The 18,237-nt window shown below is 41.8% G+C and overlaps 2 protein-coding genes across 7 annotated transcripts in view; one reads left to right on the top strand and one right to left on the bottom strand.

The window, feature by feature from the left end:
• MAEA (macrophage erythroblast attacher, E3 ubiquitin ligase) overlaps window positions 1-4,005 on the bottom strand; it is a 49,150-nt gene extending 45,145 nt beyond the window's left edge. For 2 of the 5 annotated variants that reach the window (XM_040065042.2, XM_040065043.2), the window contains exon 1: window positions 3,800-3,929. Coding sequence is in view for 1 of the 5 variants with exons in the window: in XM_040065041.2 (XP_039920975.1) it covers window positions 3,800-3,868 (69 nt within the window). In the remaining 4 variants the exon portion in view is untranslated. Of the gene's footprint in view, window positions 1-3,799 lie in introns of all 5 variants that reach the window. The other 3 variants (XM_040065045.1, XM_040065041.2, XM_040065046.2) reach the window with 3 other exon arrangements.
• Window positions 4,006-4,574: 569 nt separating this feature from the next.
• The window catches only part of CTBP1 (C-terminal binding protein 1), a 237,482-nt gene continuing 223,819 nt past the window's right edge, over window positions 4,575-18,237 (top strand). Inside the window, exon 1 of one of the 2 annotated variants that reach the window (XM_040063732.2) lies at window positions 4,575-4,741. The gene's annotated coding sequence lies outside the window, so the exon portion shown is untranslated. Of the gene's footprint in view, window positions 4,742-9,537; window positions 9,613-18,237 lie in introns of those variants that run through there. The other variant, XM_040063733.1, reaches the window with a different exon arrangement.

Below are 18,237 nucleotides of genomic sequence, written 5' to 3'. Positions count from 1 at the left end.
ACAAAGGGAAACAAAGTCTTACACTTGAGAAAAAACAACCCTTTGTACCAGGACATGCTGGAGACCAAAAACCTGGGAAGCAGCTTTGCGGAACAGAGCCTGGGGTCTGCTGGACGAGTTGCCCATGACAGCAATGTGCCCCTGCAGCAAAGGTTACCAACAGCACCCCAGGCTGTGCCAGGAAAAACACTGCCAGGAGGTCAAGGAAGGTGATCCTTCCCCTCCACTCTAATTAGAACTTAGCCCCATCCAAAGTGCCGTGTTCAGGTTTTGGCTCTCCAGTACAACAGAAACATGGACATATACTGGAATGAGTAAGGAAAAGGCGACAGAGGATCAGTAATAGATTGAAGAATCTGACATGGGAAGAAGGGCTGAGAGAGCTGGGATTGTTCAGCCCAGAAGAGGCTCAGGGGAAGCCTTATTAATGTCTGAATACCCGATGGAGACAACAAAGAAGATGAAGCCAGACTCCTCTCAGCAGTGCCCTATAAAAGTACAACAGGCAATGGGCACACACTGAAATATAAAAAGTTTCTTGTCAAACAAAAGATTACTTTCTTTTAGTACCCCAACAGCAGTCAAACACTGGAATAGGTTTACCAAGAGAGGCTGAAGTCTCCATCTTGGGAGATAATTGAGAACAGTCTGGCCATGGTGCTGGGCAACCTGCTCCAGCTGACCATGCTTGGAGGGCAGGCTACTGGACTAGACTGTCTGCAGAGGTCCTTTCTAACCTCAGATATTCTGTGGACTCAGGACAGAAACTATGCACTTCATACAATCCCAGTCTCCTACATGTTTCCCTGTAACAGTCCAACAATTGCACTTACATGAGAAATTAGTATCTTATTAAATCTGCTGACAGTATTTTCCCTGACAGAGCTGCCAACAAAAGAAACCAAACAGTAGCTCTCAGAAGGCACTGATATATCCTGTGCTTCTACAACTCTACTGTTGATGAACTTTTTTTAAAGCAGTAGGAGACCAGCTAACCCAAAACTGCTTGCCAACAAACAACCCAGAATATTCTAAAAGTGATCATTCCTGCTCTTGGGTCTTCCATCTTCCACTTTTGGGGTCTTAGCCTATAGAGCTTGCTATCAGTTTAATAATTATTCATAGTTCTAAAGATACGGATGAATTATCCAGCTTCCTGTCATCACTTGTTTATTATTTTCAGCAAAGAACTATGATAACAATGTTTGCATTCATGCATTTTCAAATTGTCAGCTTTCATCTTACATGCTCTCATCTGAGACTAGCAGAATTCCCCATCAGTAGGATTAAAAAAAAAAAAAAAAAAAAAATCCACAGCAGTTTCGTAGAAGAATAGCTGACAACCTTCTTGTCCTTGAGAAGGGATGGAGGGGGTGGGAGGGGGATATTCAAGAATTATTTTGTACAATTAAAGAGCTTCTCTAGATTCAGCTGAAGAACTCTATTTACTTCCCCTGAACTGCTGAAGAACAGCTGAAGTATTTCCACTCCAGCAGCAACCACAATTTAGCTATAGAACAGGGATTTCCCTCTGCAGTTTGAAGCACCCTTTCACATGAAAAGCGCTCTGTGGAACACACTGTAAATGTAGAACTATTACACAACTATTATCTAGTGAAGCTGGCATGAGGAAGCTAGAGGGAGGAAACAGGAAGGATATAAATACAAGTCTGCAATCTTTTATATTTTACTCACATAAGGGAAAATCACCAGTGTCCAGAGCTCCAAAAGAAATATCTGAACTACTGTGATGATGAACAAAATAAATTAAAAAAAAAAAAAGTGATGCACACTCGCTTTACACAGCATTTGAATAAAATGGAAATAAAAATTCAGTCTCATTCCCACAGAAACTTTTAGGTACCTCACTCCTAAAGAGCAAAATAAGATTCCATATCAACTTACTTTAGCAGACTTTAGCCTTAGTGCTCATTTCTTATGCTGCTTTTTCACCTCCACCACTAAAATGTTTTGATATATGACTCACAGCTAAGAACATTTCAGAGGACACATTCAAAAGATTTGAGCAGACACTGTTCTGGCAGGTTTTTTTTAAACAATGAAAAATGTTGTTAAAGATTGCAGGAACAACCCAAAAGTGGAATGACTGCTGGGAAAAGTCAATAAACATCACCTTTGCTTGAAAATTAAAAAGTTTCAGCGCAAGGGTGTCTCACCCACTTACTATTTAGCTTGCTAACTTTACAAACAACATTCCATTCTGTTATGATGTATATTTTTGTTGAGATATTTTAGGTAAAAAGAAAACTTGTGGAAATAAAAGAATTAGTCCAAAATATTCTCTACCTTTTAAATGGCTGGCACCTTGACAATTCATCTTAAGTCATAAGCACCAAAACAAAAAACTCACTGATCCTCACTGCAGTAATTTTTCTGGAATGTAGCAACCAAAGCTGTGGTAACAACTGGAATACACCTAAAATGCAGTCTTAAAACAATGTTCTTAACATTAAATGCCTTCACATTGTTCTGGCTGTGGAAAGTGGTAGAGAGCTCTTTAGAGCTATTTTAAATTTTAAGCCTGATGCTATCAGGTTCAAAGTACTTCTGGGTGACATAAAGGAGCCTTCACATGTAAAACGGGAATCAACACTTTGTCCTTCTGCTTCTAAGGACCTCAGCAGAACGGAGCAAGTGGAGGAGGACACAAGAGCATGGCCAGAGAGCCTGCAGAACCAACGCTGCAAAGAGCACACAATGCTTGGCATGTGAAGGCACAGCATGATCTCAGCACAACGAAGTTGACTTTGCAAAAACATCTTCTACAGACGGCAAAATGTGGATAAGCTGACACGAGAGGTGTTTAAATAAGCATTTTGCAACAGAGATCCGTCTCCCAGGTCCCTTCCACGCTTGCTGCTATTTCTGTGGTAGATCTCCTGTATACACAACACGAGACTTCAAACAAAGGTTCCCGTTGATTCCTATGAGCATCATCTTTGCAGTTCAACACTTCTCGGAGGCACTGAGCGTTAAGGTCATCGCTGAGTCCTTCACCTGCCTCACAACACCTGGTTAAAGCCCAAGACCACCCGTGCAGCCTTGGGAGACTTCCATCCTTCAGAGAGCCGCAGTACCTCAAGGAAAAGCTTTTACCAAACTCTATTTTGCTTATTCGCCTCCACAGCCCTCCAGTACGTCTGTCCCTTTTTGTATTTTAAGCTCATCTCCATCTTCGGGGGACCAAGCAGCCAGGGAACCATATTATACTGCCACCTCCACTCCCTCCCCTTTAACACGTCTCCTAACAACGCCACGTAGATCCAGATAATCATCTGGGATGAGCACTTCAGGCAGTCCCCGGTGTTCCTGAGGGAGTTCGTTCCACTCACACGCCCCAATCCCTCTCCCCCAGCCCGGCTCCGTCCGAGCCCACTCCCCCCTCACACCGCCCCGCGATCACAAGGACCTCACTTCTCTCCCAGCTCCTTTCCAGCTCTTTTTGTGTCCCCAGAGTGGCCCGGGGGCCTCCCCCGTCCTCTCAGGGCACGGAGACACCAGGGAAGAGCCGCATATTCCAGGCACGTCCCTCTCCCTCCGCGGAGGGGGATGGGAAGAGCAGAAGCGGAGAGGCACCAGCCGAGACGTCAAGCAGAGGAAAAACGGGGACAGGCGGGAACTACGCGACAGTAATCGTTCCCAACCTCCATCCCACAGCCCCGGGGCTCCCGAGGCGGGGAGAACGTTGGGGAGAAGGGGCTCCCGCTCAGCGCTGCTCGGGCGGGACGCTGAGGGCGTTAACGCGCTCCCCCCGAGCCGGGGGCAGCCCGGCACCCACCTTGAGAGTGGGGTACTCCTGCACCTTCAGAGTCATTGAGAGCTGAGCGGCCGATTCCTGCACCGCCATCTTGGTTCGGGCACCGGCCTCCCCCCTCCCTCCTTTCCCTCCCGCCCTCCTTCCCAGCGCGTCCCGGCGGGAGCTACCTACGGCGCGCGCGGCATGCCGGGAAACAGCGCGCGCCCCGCCCCGGCCCTCATGGACACGGCCCGAACCAACGCCGCGCGCTCCCCCCCGCCACCCCGCGCCGCCGCGGCTTGGTACGGTCCGCGGGGGCGGTGACGGGGGGAGAGCGACGGCGCGCTGCCCAATGAGCGACTCCCTTCCTCACGTTCCCCTGCCGTGATTGCTGGCACCGCCCCAGAGCGCGGGGAGCCGCGCCTGAATGGACAGCGCTGTGGGAATGGGCGTGGCCACGCGGATGCGCGGACAAATCAAATGGGATTACGGCATCGGGATAGGCGGGATTTGGTGGGGTTATGGACACCCGGCTAGCCAGTGGCGACAGAGAACGATTTCCTGTCGCCCAATCAGAACATATCCTGGGGCTCAGCGCACAATCTTGGGCGGGGCCTAAAAGTAAATTTTGCTGCTGACTTCAAACGGCCGTTTTAACACCCCCGAGGTGTCCGGGAAGGGGAGGGGCGGGGCTCGGGGCGGGGCGTGCTGTGATAAACAGCGCCGCCAACCAATGCTGTAGCCTGTCACGTTGACGGGCAGGCTGCTGAACCAATGGCCCGAGCTTCTGGGGGGTGGGCGGGGCGGCGGGAGGCGTGTGGCCGTGTGTACATCGGGAGGGGCGGGGCCGCCCCCCGTGAGTTCCGCGGGGCGGAGGGAGCGAGTGGGAGCCAGTGAGGCGGAGACGGCGGGAAGAGGTTTAAATAGCGGAGACGGCGGCAGCCCCCTGCCCTCGGCTCCCCGGGCCGGCGCCGAGTTTCCCCGGTGAGCGGAGGCGTGGGGCGGGCGCAGCTCCCGCCGCAGCCGGGCCGGTCCCGCCCGCACCGCGGGGGACGGGGTGGGGAGGGGGGGATGGCTCCGTGCGGGCGCCGGGGTCTCTGGTTGTCCGATCATGGGTCCCGCTGCCCTCGCAGCCGCGCCGGGGAGCGGGGCTGCCGCCCCCGGTGCCGCCGGGCGCTACAGGTGCGGAGTTGGGGCTGCTCTGGCCGGTGCCGGGTGCGCGGGCTCCCGGCAGGATCCCCGGCGAGCTGTGGATCTCCATGGCTGCACTCAGAGGCTTTGCGTGACCCGCTGACCTCTGGCCGGCCCCTGTAAGGTGACAAGCACCGGTTTAAGAGAGCAGTAATTCCTCTGCCGGACGTACGTGAGTGTTTCCATTAAAAAAAAAAAAAAAAAAAAAAAAAAAAGGACGTGATCCTGCAGAGTTCCTACTTTTGTGTGCGAGGGAATAAAACTACTCTTGAGTGCCAGTCCTAATATAAAAGCTACTTTCTGGATGCTGCGTAGAGGGCAGTGTCTCGATGTTCGGCTCCTCGCTGTGACCTGAGCACCTCAGTGCGTGACACAGGGCACTGGGTCAGGCTTTCATCACACCGAGTTTGCAGCAGAAGGGGAATGTGCCCATAGGAGCTGTGCGTGCAGTAAATAAAAACTTATACAAACTTTCGTTTGTTGCTGAAGTCGATGTCAAAAGTTTAGTTTCTTGATGCACTGGCAGTAAATGTGCTTTAAGCAGTGTGCTGCTAGGCTTTAAAGAGACCTCAAACCCTGTATCTATCAGTAACTGTGATGGTTTATTGCTCTCTAAACATTGTGGTTATGTTTTTACTGGTCTGCAGAAGACTGTGGGAAAATAAACACCGATACTTCCAGGAAGAGCGAACGCACTTAACTTTCACTGTTTGAAAGAGCAAGTATGTTTCTTAGGATATTTGGTGGCATTATTTCTGATGTGCATAGACCTCTCTGCACTGCAAGTATCTGTCCACTGCAAAGGGATGGGGGTGAATAAAAGAGAATGTGGGAAGTCGTAGTTGAGTGTTAGATTCTCTTCAGCTCTCGACTCTGAACTATTTACTGATATTTACTCACAGCTGCCCTGGCATTCAGCCTTGTGCTGACCATAACTAGCAAATGTATGCCCAAACATAATTTACCAAGCCCACACCAGGTGCAAAGCCTTTGTTTGAGAAGTGTATTAGTAAAAACTTTTGTGTTAGTTACACCTGGGATTAGCATTCGTGTCTAGACACGATCTTGGGACCAGATCCTGCAAGAGAATTTTTATAAGGGGGATTTTGACTCCATTAAGGTTCTGTGCTGGGATTTGTTCACCCTGAGCTGCTTGGGTGGAGGATTGAAAACTTTGCTCAATTGTTGCTGTATTTACAAACATAATTATGTGGCATTGTAAAATATTCCTGTTCTTCCTGTCTGTCTTAAATATCCTGTAAGCTAATATTTAGAAGGAAATTTGCTCTTCAGTATTGCTCATGATTAATGGTACTGAGCAGCTTGAACTTGGCTCTGTGATGCTTATAGGGACTGAAGAAGTGTGACTTGCCATGTAATTGATCAAGTCATGTATATATTTGTCCAAAACGCTTATTTGCAACAGGTTTTGTTTGTATGTAATCTCATAATGGTCCTTTCTGATAACACAGTAGCTAATTTAATGTAACACAGATACCCTGTGGATACAGTTTACGTGCTGAGACTGTATCTGTCTTTAAACTGGAGGGTTCCTGGTGAAGCTTTCTCAGACTTTAGTAGCCAGAGCTAAAGGGGTTGCTTAGTGAAACAGATGGCCAGGCAACCATCATGTCAGAGAAAACAGCATGTATTCGTGTATTCTTAGTTTAACACAAGAGGGAGCATGTCTAATCTTTAACCTTTAAATATTGCAACTTCAGGGAGGAAGCTTGAAGTGTTGAGTGTCAACTAGTTTATGTTCAAGGCTCCATGTGCAAATATTGATACAACCTATGCATATTTCTGGCATGTTTTCAGCTTTAGGCTGCAGCTGTTGATTTATAGTGTCAATGTTGACATGGTAAATGTGGGGATTAGAACTAAGCTAATGATCTTTTGAAGTTGTTAAAATCTGTAGTTTCCTGCTAAGTTAAACCAAATGGCTATTGTTATTCCTGGGTAATATACAAAGGTTGTACTTTTCTCTTTAATATTAGGTTAATATATGTCTTCTGCTTAACCTACCATACAAACTTATAAAACCAAGTCTTAATTAAATTTAGTTTAATTGCCTATATGCCTTTGCTTTTTGAGTTTTTATAAATCCTACCACTTTATTCTTCAATAGGGAATATGAAGTTGGATCTACTAAGAAGTTTTGTACTATATCTTATATATTTTTTCCTTGTTCCATGGTGTCACAAAAGGAAGATGAAAAAATCAGGTTCCATTTTGTATTTCTTGGTATTGTTCAGTTGAAAAATAATGTGTTCGTGTTTGTCCTGTTCAATGTCTTGTTAATGTGAATTAGCGATTAGTTTAACTTAAGCAGGTGCACAGAATATTCCAAACCTTTAGGAGAACTTTACTCATTTGTTTCCAGTAGTCTTCCGCTTTGCTTCAGATTAATGATCAGAGAAAAACATCTGTCTACCATTAAACACTGCATGCAAATTATGTATCTTTCAAGAACATAAACCCTCAGTGTGTTTGGTGGAGCAGAACAGAAACCTCAGTGCTCTGCTTTCATACACTGAAGAAAACTACTGTGGATTGAGATTTTACCACACTTGCTTCTCTTTCCTCTCCGTGGCCATTATAACCCCAGTGCCAGGTGGCAGAAGTGGTTGTGTGTCACCATCATTTCTTGTATTTGCAGACCAGACTGGCCTAAGGCAGGAATGTGAAGCCCTGTGCTGGTTCAGGTGGGAAGGAGCACGGGTTGCCTCACTGTTCAGTAGAGTTCTCTTCCTCTGAGCAAGGTGGGTGTGGTGGTATTGTCCATTATAGTGTATTCTCCATTATAATGGAGAAGCAGAATCCTTCACTCTTTTCTTGAGTTATGGTGTTTGCAAAATATTTTGGACATTACCTTTAATCTGTGTTAATATTTTCTTCTGATTAATGGGATTAATAAAAAATTTTGGTATTTTTTTAACTGCTGTGCACAGCATTGACAGAAGAAGGTGTTAATATCAAATCAGCTTGTCTTCAAAAACATGCCAGGCAGCTATTCTTGCAGGGCAGGAATGTGAGATGACCTGTACTAATATTGGATACTTGTACTAAGAGTGGATACTAATATGGAATCATAGAATGGTTTGGGTTGGAAGGGACCTTAAAAATCATCCTGTTCCAACCACTATCTATTGTATGGATATTATATATTTATCAAATGTTAAGACTTTCTAGAAGATAATGGGAATGGGGAAGTTGCTTTTCTGAGTTATTCAGCAACCAAGAATTTTTAATAGCTGGCCCCATTGTAATGGCTGCAATTGATTTTAAATCCTACATATGCAACAGTACTGTGGAGTCAGAAGTTCACACAGACCACAGGGATGCCCTTTGATGGAAAAGTTTTGATGGACTTGAGTCTTCTAAAGATTAGATGAACTGCCTGTTGTCTTGGCTATTCCATATCAGTCAAGACTTAGGCTTTGGTTTTCTTGCCCAACAGGCTTAGGCTGTTGCACAGTTTTTACAATAAAGGTGTATTTTTACTTTAAAAGAAAGTAGTAATATGACTGTATATATCGTGGTTTGGAGTTTTTTTCTTCATTTTGTTATAATAATTTTAAACATAACTGAGAAGTGTCTTAGTGTGTCTGGCTTGTGTAAAAAGGCTGGCAAAGTTTTATTTTTGTATCTGAGAGTAAAACCCCAACAAATAAATAAAAGGAAAAAAAAAAAAACAAACCCACGACCAAAACTCAGCGATTAACAACAGCAGCAGCGATTGCCCTGACGTGCCACAGTTTAGAGTGTAGTTGTAAAGTAGTAAATACAGATCAAACGCTTTGTTTCCTTATTTTAACCTGATTATAAGGATCCTTTCCTTATCCGGGGAAAATGCAGATGCCCTCAGCAGTTTGTGTTACCAAGTTACCATAATGAATTTGTGTTGAGACCTCAGTAGAGGCTGTGTTGGATTGTCTGTGGGAGCATTTTCATATCTCTGGTAACATATCTCTGGTAACCTTTTAGACAATGTGCATGTAGAACTTACTTAGAAATTATTCCATGTTTATGCAAACCGAGTTTTGATGATAAGGTTTTTTTTATATTGCTTCTATTAAAAAAAAAAAAAAAAAAAAAGGAGGGGGGAGACATTCACAATGTAGGTCAAATTCTTGTGAAACCTCATTAAAAAAAAAAAAAAAAAGACTCGTATTTGCATAAAAAAGGCATGTGGGACTGCCTGACAAAGTGCACAGACTCCTGTAACTTTCTGAATGGTCTAAATGGGTGATTTAAAATGCAAAGGGAAGGAGGTTTACCTGCAATATTTTTGACCATAAGCATTTTTTTTTTTTTTTTCTGAGTTGCAGCCCCCTGAAAATGGGGGGGCGGGGGGGGGGGGGTTTAGAAAGAAAGTGCTGACACAGCCTTGACTACAGAGCAGTGCCCTGCGTGCTGCTGCAATAATTGTCCAGGCAGTGTTTTCTGCTTCCCTGCCATTGTGCTTTACATTCCTTCCATCCATTCCATTTTTAACTTTCCCAAAGTTTGGTATTATTGCGAGCCCCCGGCGTGTGTGCAGCCGCCGGAGGAGCGAGGCTGGCAGAGTAGCATGGACTTGTTAATCTCAGCCTGATCTTGTCAGCAACAGCCAGAGCAGAAGGGAGAGGGGAGAGAACTCCGGCTGGGGCAGCGCTCCAAAGGTTCGTCTCTTGTATTTTACAGCTAAATCGCGTCTCCGCGGCCGAGCGCTGCGTGCGCGGGGGGCTCCGCGGCGGGGCCGAGTGCGCGTTCGGCCGCGGTGTTTGTGTGCCGGGGGAGGCTTCGGCTTCCACCCTGCGTGTGTGTGAGTGTGTGTTACGGCCGGGGAGACGCCGAAGGAGAAGAAACCCTGTTGGTTCTCCATGCAAATGACCGCTTTGGTTGTAACAAAAGCCTTGATGTTGGGCTTGGAAAAATGATCTGACAGTGTAACAACCCCAGGCCACTTTCGCCATGTTTTTGTTTATTCGTGTTTCGTTCCGTTTTCCGTAGCTATCTCGCAGATGTTTCCAATTTCACTGTTTGTTGTTGGTTTTGTGCGTTTTATTTATTTTTTTTTCCCCCCCTCTCTCTCTCTTTTCACACCGTCGAGCCTTTTTGGAGTTAGCAAGAAAACGTGTGAAAGAATGTTAGCAAAACAGAGAGGTGTTGCAGATGTTTATACTTTAGTTCTTGTGTTGCGCCTGGTGATTCTGGCAGAGGGATTCAGTGCATATGAAGGAACGTAAGGAGCATCTGTTTTACCTACCGAGCTTGTGGTTTCGAAATGTGCCCATTGTAACTTGCATATTTACATAAAGAGATGAAGTGAGCACGTTCCCGGTGCAGTGTGGCAGATCGAGATTCTCATTTGTTTGCTGCTGTTTTTGAAGGGGGGTCGGAAAGGGAGGGGGAATCCAAAAGAGCGAGGAAAGGAATATCTGTGACACAACATGTATGCTCCTAGATAAACTCCTGCCATCTCGGAGTGCCTTTAAATATTCAAACAGCTTCCCTTAAGTCAAATAAAATTGGTTACCATGAGAAACACAAAAGTCTAATAGAATAGTTAAACACACTAATGAAAATATGAACGTAACATTGTTTCAGAATCATTCAAAGAACTGGATTAGACAGAAAACCTTGTCAATGACGGTCATAGTAACGCATTTAAACATTTTTGCTTCTGGAAAACAGCCGTACAGAAAGAGCAGAGGTGGATGGTATGTTATCTTACAGTTGCATAAATTGAAATGTAATTGTCTACTAATGATATTAAAATCAGTCTGGTTGTAGAATTTTATGCTTGATGAATGTATCGAGGCATGCACAAATAAAATCTGAAATCTTAAAGGACAAGGATTCAATGTCCGGAGCCAGTGGTTAAATCAGATGTGGTAACTATGGTGAGAGGTAAAGTTACTTAGCTTCCCACAGACCTTGCATATGTGGATTTCTTTTCGTATAATGGAGATTAAGGAGAAAAGGATTAGAAAATATAAAGAGAAATTTTGAGTAGGAGACCTGTAGCCTTGCTCTGGGAATTAACACTGTGGAGGCTTTTAAAAGAGAGGCAGGGTGGAAGTAAACACTCTCTTGTAATATGTATTGATGATAATTCTAGAAGGGAGTCTTTCTGGTTGGGGATATCAACAGCAGCTCATGCATACAGGAACAAAATCAATCCTCTCCATGTTAAAATAATTCTCCTACTCCAAGAAAACAAAAGCAGAACCCAGCATAGATTTCTACATTATCAAGTGACAGCACAAAATCAGGTAAAGTCTGCTGTTCTGAATGAATGAATTTTAGGTTTTTGCAGACTGAAGCAGCATTGATTTATTTGGATTGCTTAGTGTTCCTATTTTTAAGCATGTGTATGATATGTGTTTAGGATTTTTTTAAACTTCAAAAATGGTGGTCATAGGAAGTAGGAAATAAAATCAGAGCTTAGTGTTCTAGCTGGTAGATATTGGGGGAGTTTGGACTGCAGCCAGAGAGACTTGGACCTCGTTTCTGATTTTTCTTGAGTTGAGAGGCTTCAGTGTTATCCTCAGTTTCTCAGGGAAGAACTTCAGATTATGCTGATCAGCTCCAAGAGCTTTGGGAAGGATTGTCATGCTTGCACAAAAAACTCTGGTGTTCTGAGAGAGCCACCAGAGATGCCAATTAGTGATTAGCTATTTGAAAGCTTAGGAAACAGAAGGGGGAGAGGTCAGGTTCAATTTCCAGCAAAGAGGGATCATTTCCCTGTAACCGTGAAAAGTATATTTACTGTGAGAGTGCAGAGACATCTGGGGGACATGAGGTGCGTTCAGCTTTCTAGTAATAGATGCTCAAGTGTATTGGGGGCTTTGGCAATGCATTAGACACACCTTTGATAAAATCCTGTAAGGTTTTGGGTTTTCCCTCCTCCCTGCCCGCACTGAGGCTGTTTTATGAGAAGTTTGCAGGAGAACTGGTAGTTGATCATAGCCTAGACACACGGTGTTAGGAGTTTTAAGGTGTTTGTGGATTTGGTAGGAAACACTTGGAGCTTTTTGTGGGTCATAATTCCACAATTTCCCCTATCAGCTGCTCTAAGAGGGTGTTATCAGGTACCTGTTCAGGAGACTGGGTTCACTATCACTGTGCAACATTGCAGGTTAAACCCATGAATGGAATGTATGCTTCTGGGCTTCAGGCCAAATCATAAAAAATAGACCCAAAACCAGTGAAATTCATATTTGTTACAGATTGTTTTCACAATAGGAATGATCAACACATTTTACTTAATTTTCTTTTAAAATCGTCATTTCTTCAAAGGTACTAAAAGTTCACTAATTGTATTCTGTGCTAATAAGGAGGAAGAGGAGGAAAAAGAATTGAATTGCTGCTATCAGTGGACAATATTTTGCTTTTTTTCTTCACGTTGGAGTTGACATTTATGAAATGGTACATTGTTATTGCATTAATAATGGATTATAATTTCAGAGAAAAAAATTATTAATATATAGAGATTGCTATTTTAGATTGAAGCAGAAAGCTTTCATATCTAGAGCAAAACTCAGATATAGCTATTGATGTGTGACAATTCATTTCCTTTTCAGTGTGTTTTGAAATTATCATCCTCCTTTATTAGGATGTATTATATTTAAGAGCAATCTACCTGATACTTCAGGCACAGGATGCTGTATAACCTAATGGATAGGAATAGTGCAAATGGAAGAAGTAGTATTTTTCTTTCTTTGGTACTGGATTAGGGCAGTCAATTCACCTTTCTTTTTCTGTTTTCCATCCACTAAACAGGTGTAATGGTAATTCCTTCAATATTACTGATGAAATTTTGAGACAAGCAATATTTTGTCTTAGAGAAGCATACACGGTGGATACTGACATATTTGCATCAAAAGTCTTAAAACATTAAAAAGAATTAAAATACTAGTGATTTGATAATAAAATGTTTCCAGAAAAAAATTCAGAGTTAGTGCTGATGAGGCTTTTTCAGACACTTGTGACTCTTGTGGGGTTTTTGTGAGGTAGCTGAATATCGTCTAGTTGGTAACTTGAGAGTGAGTATTGACAGATTACACGTCTGGTTTAAGTCTTGAACAAAAGTTGGGCCTTTATTGAGTTGTTCTGTAGGGATCCAGCCAGAAGTGTAGTTTTAGCAACATCTTAGGATGCTGGAATAAAACCCCAACCAAGCCTCCATTTCCCCAGTGAGTCTATTTACAGTAATATTGGAGAACCTCTGGCCTTCCCAAGTAAATTTGTAGATTGCAAGACTGAGAAGTCCCGTGCAAATGGCTGTGTTTGTGCTCACCCTCCAGGAGCTGAGTAATTCCACTGAAGTCACTGGGTGTGCTGAAGTGAATAAGGGTTTGCAGTATTTACCTTGTTCATTTTGAGAACTCTCATGGAAATTCTCCAGTGGGATGTGAAGTCTGAAGTGCTCCCAGGTATTTGAGAGATGATTCTTACTCATATTTGCACATTGTATGAGGTTGTGGAAATTGGTTTTAGGTGCAGTATAGAGTATATGAGGGTAGTTCAATGCTGAAAATTGTGAGATAGTATAGGAAGAATTCAAGCAGACTGTCAGCCTGTACTAGTTATTCATCACAGGACACAATAAGGCAGATCATTTGTGACTTGCCAAATCTGATCAGTTTAATCAATTGCCAGAGAAGAACATTTACATATAAAACTTGATGACAAAATTTAGTAAATCATAGGTTGAAGTACAAATTGCACGCTAAGTTTTCACAGTTTCCTTTGTGTGTGACCCTGCTTCAGTTACCTACTTGTATCTTTATCTTTGTAGACAGCAGAATCAGTATTGTTACTACAAATGATCACTTGCTGTGGTTTGGTTTGGGGTTCTGGGTGGTTTTTTTGATGTAATTGAAATAGTCCCTAGCACTTTTAAAAATATACTTTTATTTTTCTGTTTAAAGGACAAGGTCTTATTCTAAAAAGAACTCTAATATTAAAAAGCAATTTTTCCAACAGTATTCCATTTGAAAGGAATATTTTTCCTCATCTGGAGAAAAAGACAATATGGCTTAGTTTGTAAAATTTGTTTATACAATGGCATTTTCTGAGTACACAGTGCCTGGAATATGTCTTAGCACATAAAAAATAGAATAAATAAAAGCTTTTGTATCCAAACAGCCTCTGTTTATATTTCTCAGTAAGAAGTGTGTGTGTGTGGAGAAGGATTCCTGGTAGCTTTGAGAAACTGAGTGTACGCTTTGTCTTGTAAATTATGTCATTCATTATCTTGGTAAATCTGAAGAGCAGCAAATACATGACAGTTTCCCTTTAGAACAGTAAAGATCAGGTGTTTTTTCTGTGGAAATCATTCTCACTTACGCTGTGTTCTTGAGGTATTTCTCTACTTTTCTTAGGTATCTGTGCTTGGGTTTTGTAGAGGAAAGTTAATCAGGGATAACGTTGTGATCTGGTAATGCCTGTGTGAACTGGAATATATTCCCAGTGTTTTGAAAGGAAATAATGATGGTTTGAAAGCTTCTGCATGCCTTTTTTTTTTTTTTTGGTAGCTCTTTCATAAAATCCCTGTTTTGCTTACTGATATGCCTCCAGAAAGGATATGGTGTGACATGTTCTCATATCTCCTTTTAAACTGTAAATTGTATGTGTATCTTTTCTGGTGCTTTGTTTATGCTGCGCTGTGACAGACAAGTAGAAATAAAAAATGCTATACTTAAAAATACTTAGAATAATGTATTCTTTAAATAACAACTTCTAAGATCCTCTCTTCTTTCATCTTTCATCTCTGCAGTGAGGGAGTGGTATCAGGGGGTGATAGTCATCCTTTTTCATATAGGTGATGTGAATTTGATCTAATACAGTTATTATATCATTCCTCAGGCCCTCTAGTACAAATAGATTAAAAAGAAACTCCATTGTATGGTTCAACATGAGTTGAAAGATGACCAGTGGAGTTCAGACTGTGAGAAGCAGGCAAAGAGATGTGCTACACTTAAATTGTTGTGCACAGGTTGATGTGTTTCCTCAAACATTGGCACAGAAATGACAGAAAAGATCCTGTTTACTTTTAAGGTCAAAGTATCTGGGAAGGATTCTCTAGAGAAACAATTGCCATTTCCCATTTTACTCTATGTCTGTGGGATGGGAAATGGATTTTGCAGATTTTTATCTCCTGGGAAGTTAACTTGAAGAAGGCAAAGATTGTAGTAGAGTCATTGGGCCATAAAAGTTAAGCAGATAAAATAATTTAATCTGTTGGGGATAGAGTGTATTACTTTCAGCCCTGTGTTGTTAGACTGGTGAAGATGTCAAAACCAAGGTATGTTCATCCCTGTTGGAGCAATTAAAAATGTAACTTTTCTGATCCTTGCAAGAACAGATCAAAATCAACACGCTTGTATCCTGGCTGTGTGTCAAGGTTTCTGCACCTTATTGATACTTAATTTGAATAAAACTTAATGTCTTTGCTTTTAATTTGAGCATCTCTGCCCACCTAACTAAAGGAGAACATAACTTGTGGAAATGTTAAAAGCTTGTGCAGAAAGGATTGCCTGTTCTTGCTGTGACTGGGGGCAGCATTATAAACCTAGAGAGCACAAGAAGCTAGCAGTGGAGTGCACAAGTTGAAGGAGTAGATAGTTTGAAGTTTCTAATTAGCATTGCACACCAAAGTTAGTAGATGCATAGATAAGTATGGCAGATATTTCCAGCAGTATTTGATGTCATTCTAAGTTTTGTATGCTTGCATTTGACTTTTTTCTGTATCTGACTACATCTTTACCTCTGTTTTACATTGTTTCAGTGTTTGTAGTTGATAATGTTTTGCCTTGCAGTAACATGTCCTAAATGCATATACATAATTTTCCTTCTCTGATTTAGAGCCCATTAGCAGTTGCTCTGCCTGCTAGTGACAGGTTTCTTGGAAATGCCAGTAAGATTTTCTGTTCCTTTGGATGTGTTTCTAGATGGAGCAATGTCAGAATTGGGTAAGGAAAGGCACAGCAATCTTGTCTTGAGTAGATTTGTAGATTGTGGTTGTTCAGATCTCTCTTAGGAGAGAGGGACAGTCTATTAGCAAGCCTGAAGATATAAGTGGGTATTTTCTGTAGAGGTCTACAGAATAAAATGCTAAACTGACCCTTCTCCTAACATAAGGGCAGCATGTTCTAATGAGAATTATGAGTACAGTCTGGGAAGTTCCTCAGCATGTTTATGATTGCTTCTGCCTCAATAAACAACTCCTTGCCAGCTCTTTTCTATCCCGGTGCTTTGATTTTGTGGGCAATTTCCGTCTGCATAATATTGATGAGTCAGAGTATTGTCAGCTGGAGTACCTCAAATTATTTGAAAGGACACAGAGTACAAAATATTTTCTAATGTTTTGAGACAAGATGATGACATTCTGACAATTGGAAAGTAAGGCTGAAATGTGCAGAGCACCATGCTATGCATTTCTGATGTATGTTTTGGGAGCAATATCCTCAGCTGGACTGGAGTAATTTTTGTGAAGCCACTTCTCTGGTTGACAGCCATTTCCATAATGCTATTTACAGGAAATTCTGCAAATGTCATAATTGGGAATTAATGTTTGATAAGAAATGATCTGTACCTAGAACAGTAACTTTTTTAACACCTGGTGTCAATTTTCCAACTCTTCCTTAAAGTTAGAGTACCTCTCCTTCATGATACAATTCATAGCTTTGTGTTATAAAACGTGAGGGCTTTTGTATAGAGTATCAACTGTTACTTTTAGATTGGGATGACTTTATATCCTGAAAGATGTCTTAATTTCATCATTTGGCTTTAAATTGTAATTACTAAAACACATTACCATTTACCATCCAGTAGTTGCAATTTGATGATCATTGTGGATCTCTTTCACCTCAGGATATTGAATGATTCTATCATCTTTCTTATCACTAAGGTTCACAATGGACTTTTTTTAAGGCTGCAGGCAGTAATTTCTAAGCGTATGCTCACTGTACACTCAGTCTTCTTTCCTAAATTTGTAATTGCTATAAAATGGGTCATAGTTTGCAATGACCAAGTTTGAAAAGTTCTGGAAGAAATTATTGTGTGTGTGTGTGTTGCAGTCCAAGAAACCAGGGTATACCTGAAGCTGCTCTGAGGGCTTTTTAGGAGCCTGTGGTTATTTATTGTAACTATAGAAAGTCTTTTATGTTAGTAGGCTGTTACCCAATGCTAATTAAAAATGACGGTCACTATTGTTGCAAATAGAAACCATTGACTATGCAGTAAAAACATCTGAAGAAGCCTATTAACTGCAAAATGGCTAAAAATGTGCAGTGTGGATATTAATTTGCCCCATCATCCTGAGAAGTTTGTCTAGAGTAAGGAACCTATACAGTGTTTTTTCTCTTAAATTAGCTTTTTTTTTTTTTTTTTTTTTTGTTATTATCAGTCTTTGCATGTTTTTTAGAGCCTTGAAGTGAAAGGTGTGATGTAAAAACTAGGTGTTAAAAGGATCAGATAATTTTAATGTGATTTTTAAGAGGTTGTAGAGTTCTAGCTTTGACTTGCTGCACTTTGATAGGAAAAATGTTACATATTTCATCAGCTTGGGACTGCAGTAAAATTTTAATTTAGAAATAGTTTATGCTTAGCTGCTTGTTAAAATAATCCTGAATATTGGTTTCCATGCCATGAAAATTTACACAGTTTTCAGTGTGATTTGGTATTTTTTCAACTTGGTGTTCACATTGATTTCAAGACTGACAGTAAAAATGGGTCTCCTAAAAAGTAGGATAAGGCAGTATAGGTTGTAATTCAGCATTACATTTTTTTTAGTTGTTCAGCATTGATACATACCTCTGGATAGGACAGTTAACTTGAGATTAAAACTAAATTCAGTTCAAATTTTAAATTAAATAAGACACTGGCACATTAGCTAGTGCTATGCAGTAACAAAGAAATTGTCTTTTATTATGTGTGTGCTGATTCTCTAAGGAAGAATATTGTTCTTTCATAAAATCATTGTAAGTAATGGAACTGGTGTCTATACAAAATGAGTCTGTATGGGGTTTTAACAAAACAGTGATGTATCAAAGAAGGTGGTTTCCAGCATCATTTTCTTGTCAAATGCAGTGCATCTCTTAAGCTTTATGGGTGCAGTTTGTCAGCAGAATAAACAAACATCCTGTCGCTGTTTAGTTATCCTACCAAAATAAATGACATGACATTCAACCCAAAGTATTTTGCTTTGTCCAAGACAAACATCCATGGCAATTGGCAGTTGCATGTCCCAAAACACACTCTGTGATGGAGGTTTCTCTCTTCAACACTGACTCTTA

Source organism: Hirundo rustica, chromosome 5 (genome assembly GCF_015227805.2).
Source record: "Hirundo rustica isolate bHirRus1 chromosome 5, bHirRus1.pri.v3, whole genome shotgun sequence".
Taxonomy (NCBI): Eukaryota; Metazoa; Chordata; class Aves; order Passeriformes; family Hirundinidae; genus Hirundo; species Hirundo rustica.
This window is presented reverse-complemented; position numbering and strand designations above follow the sequence as displayed.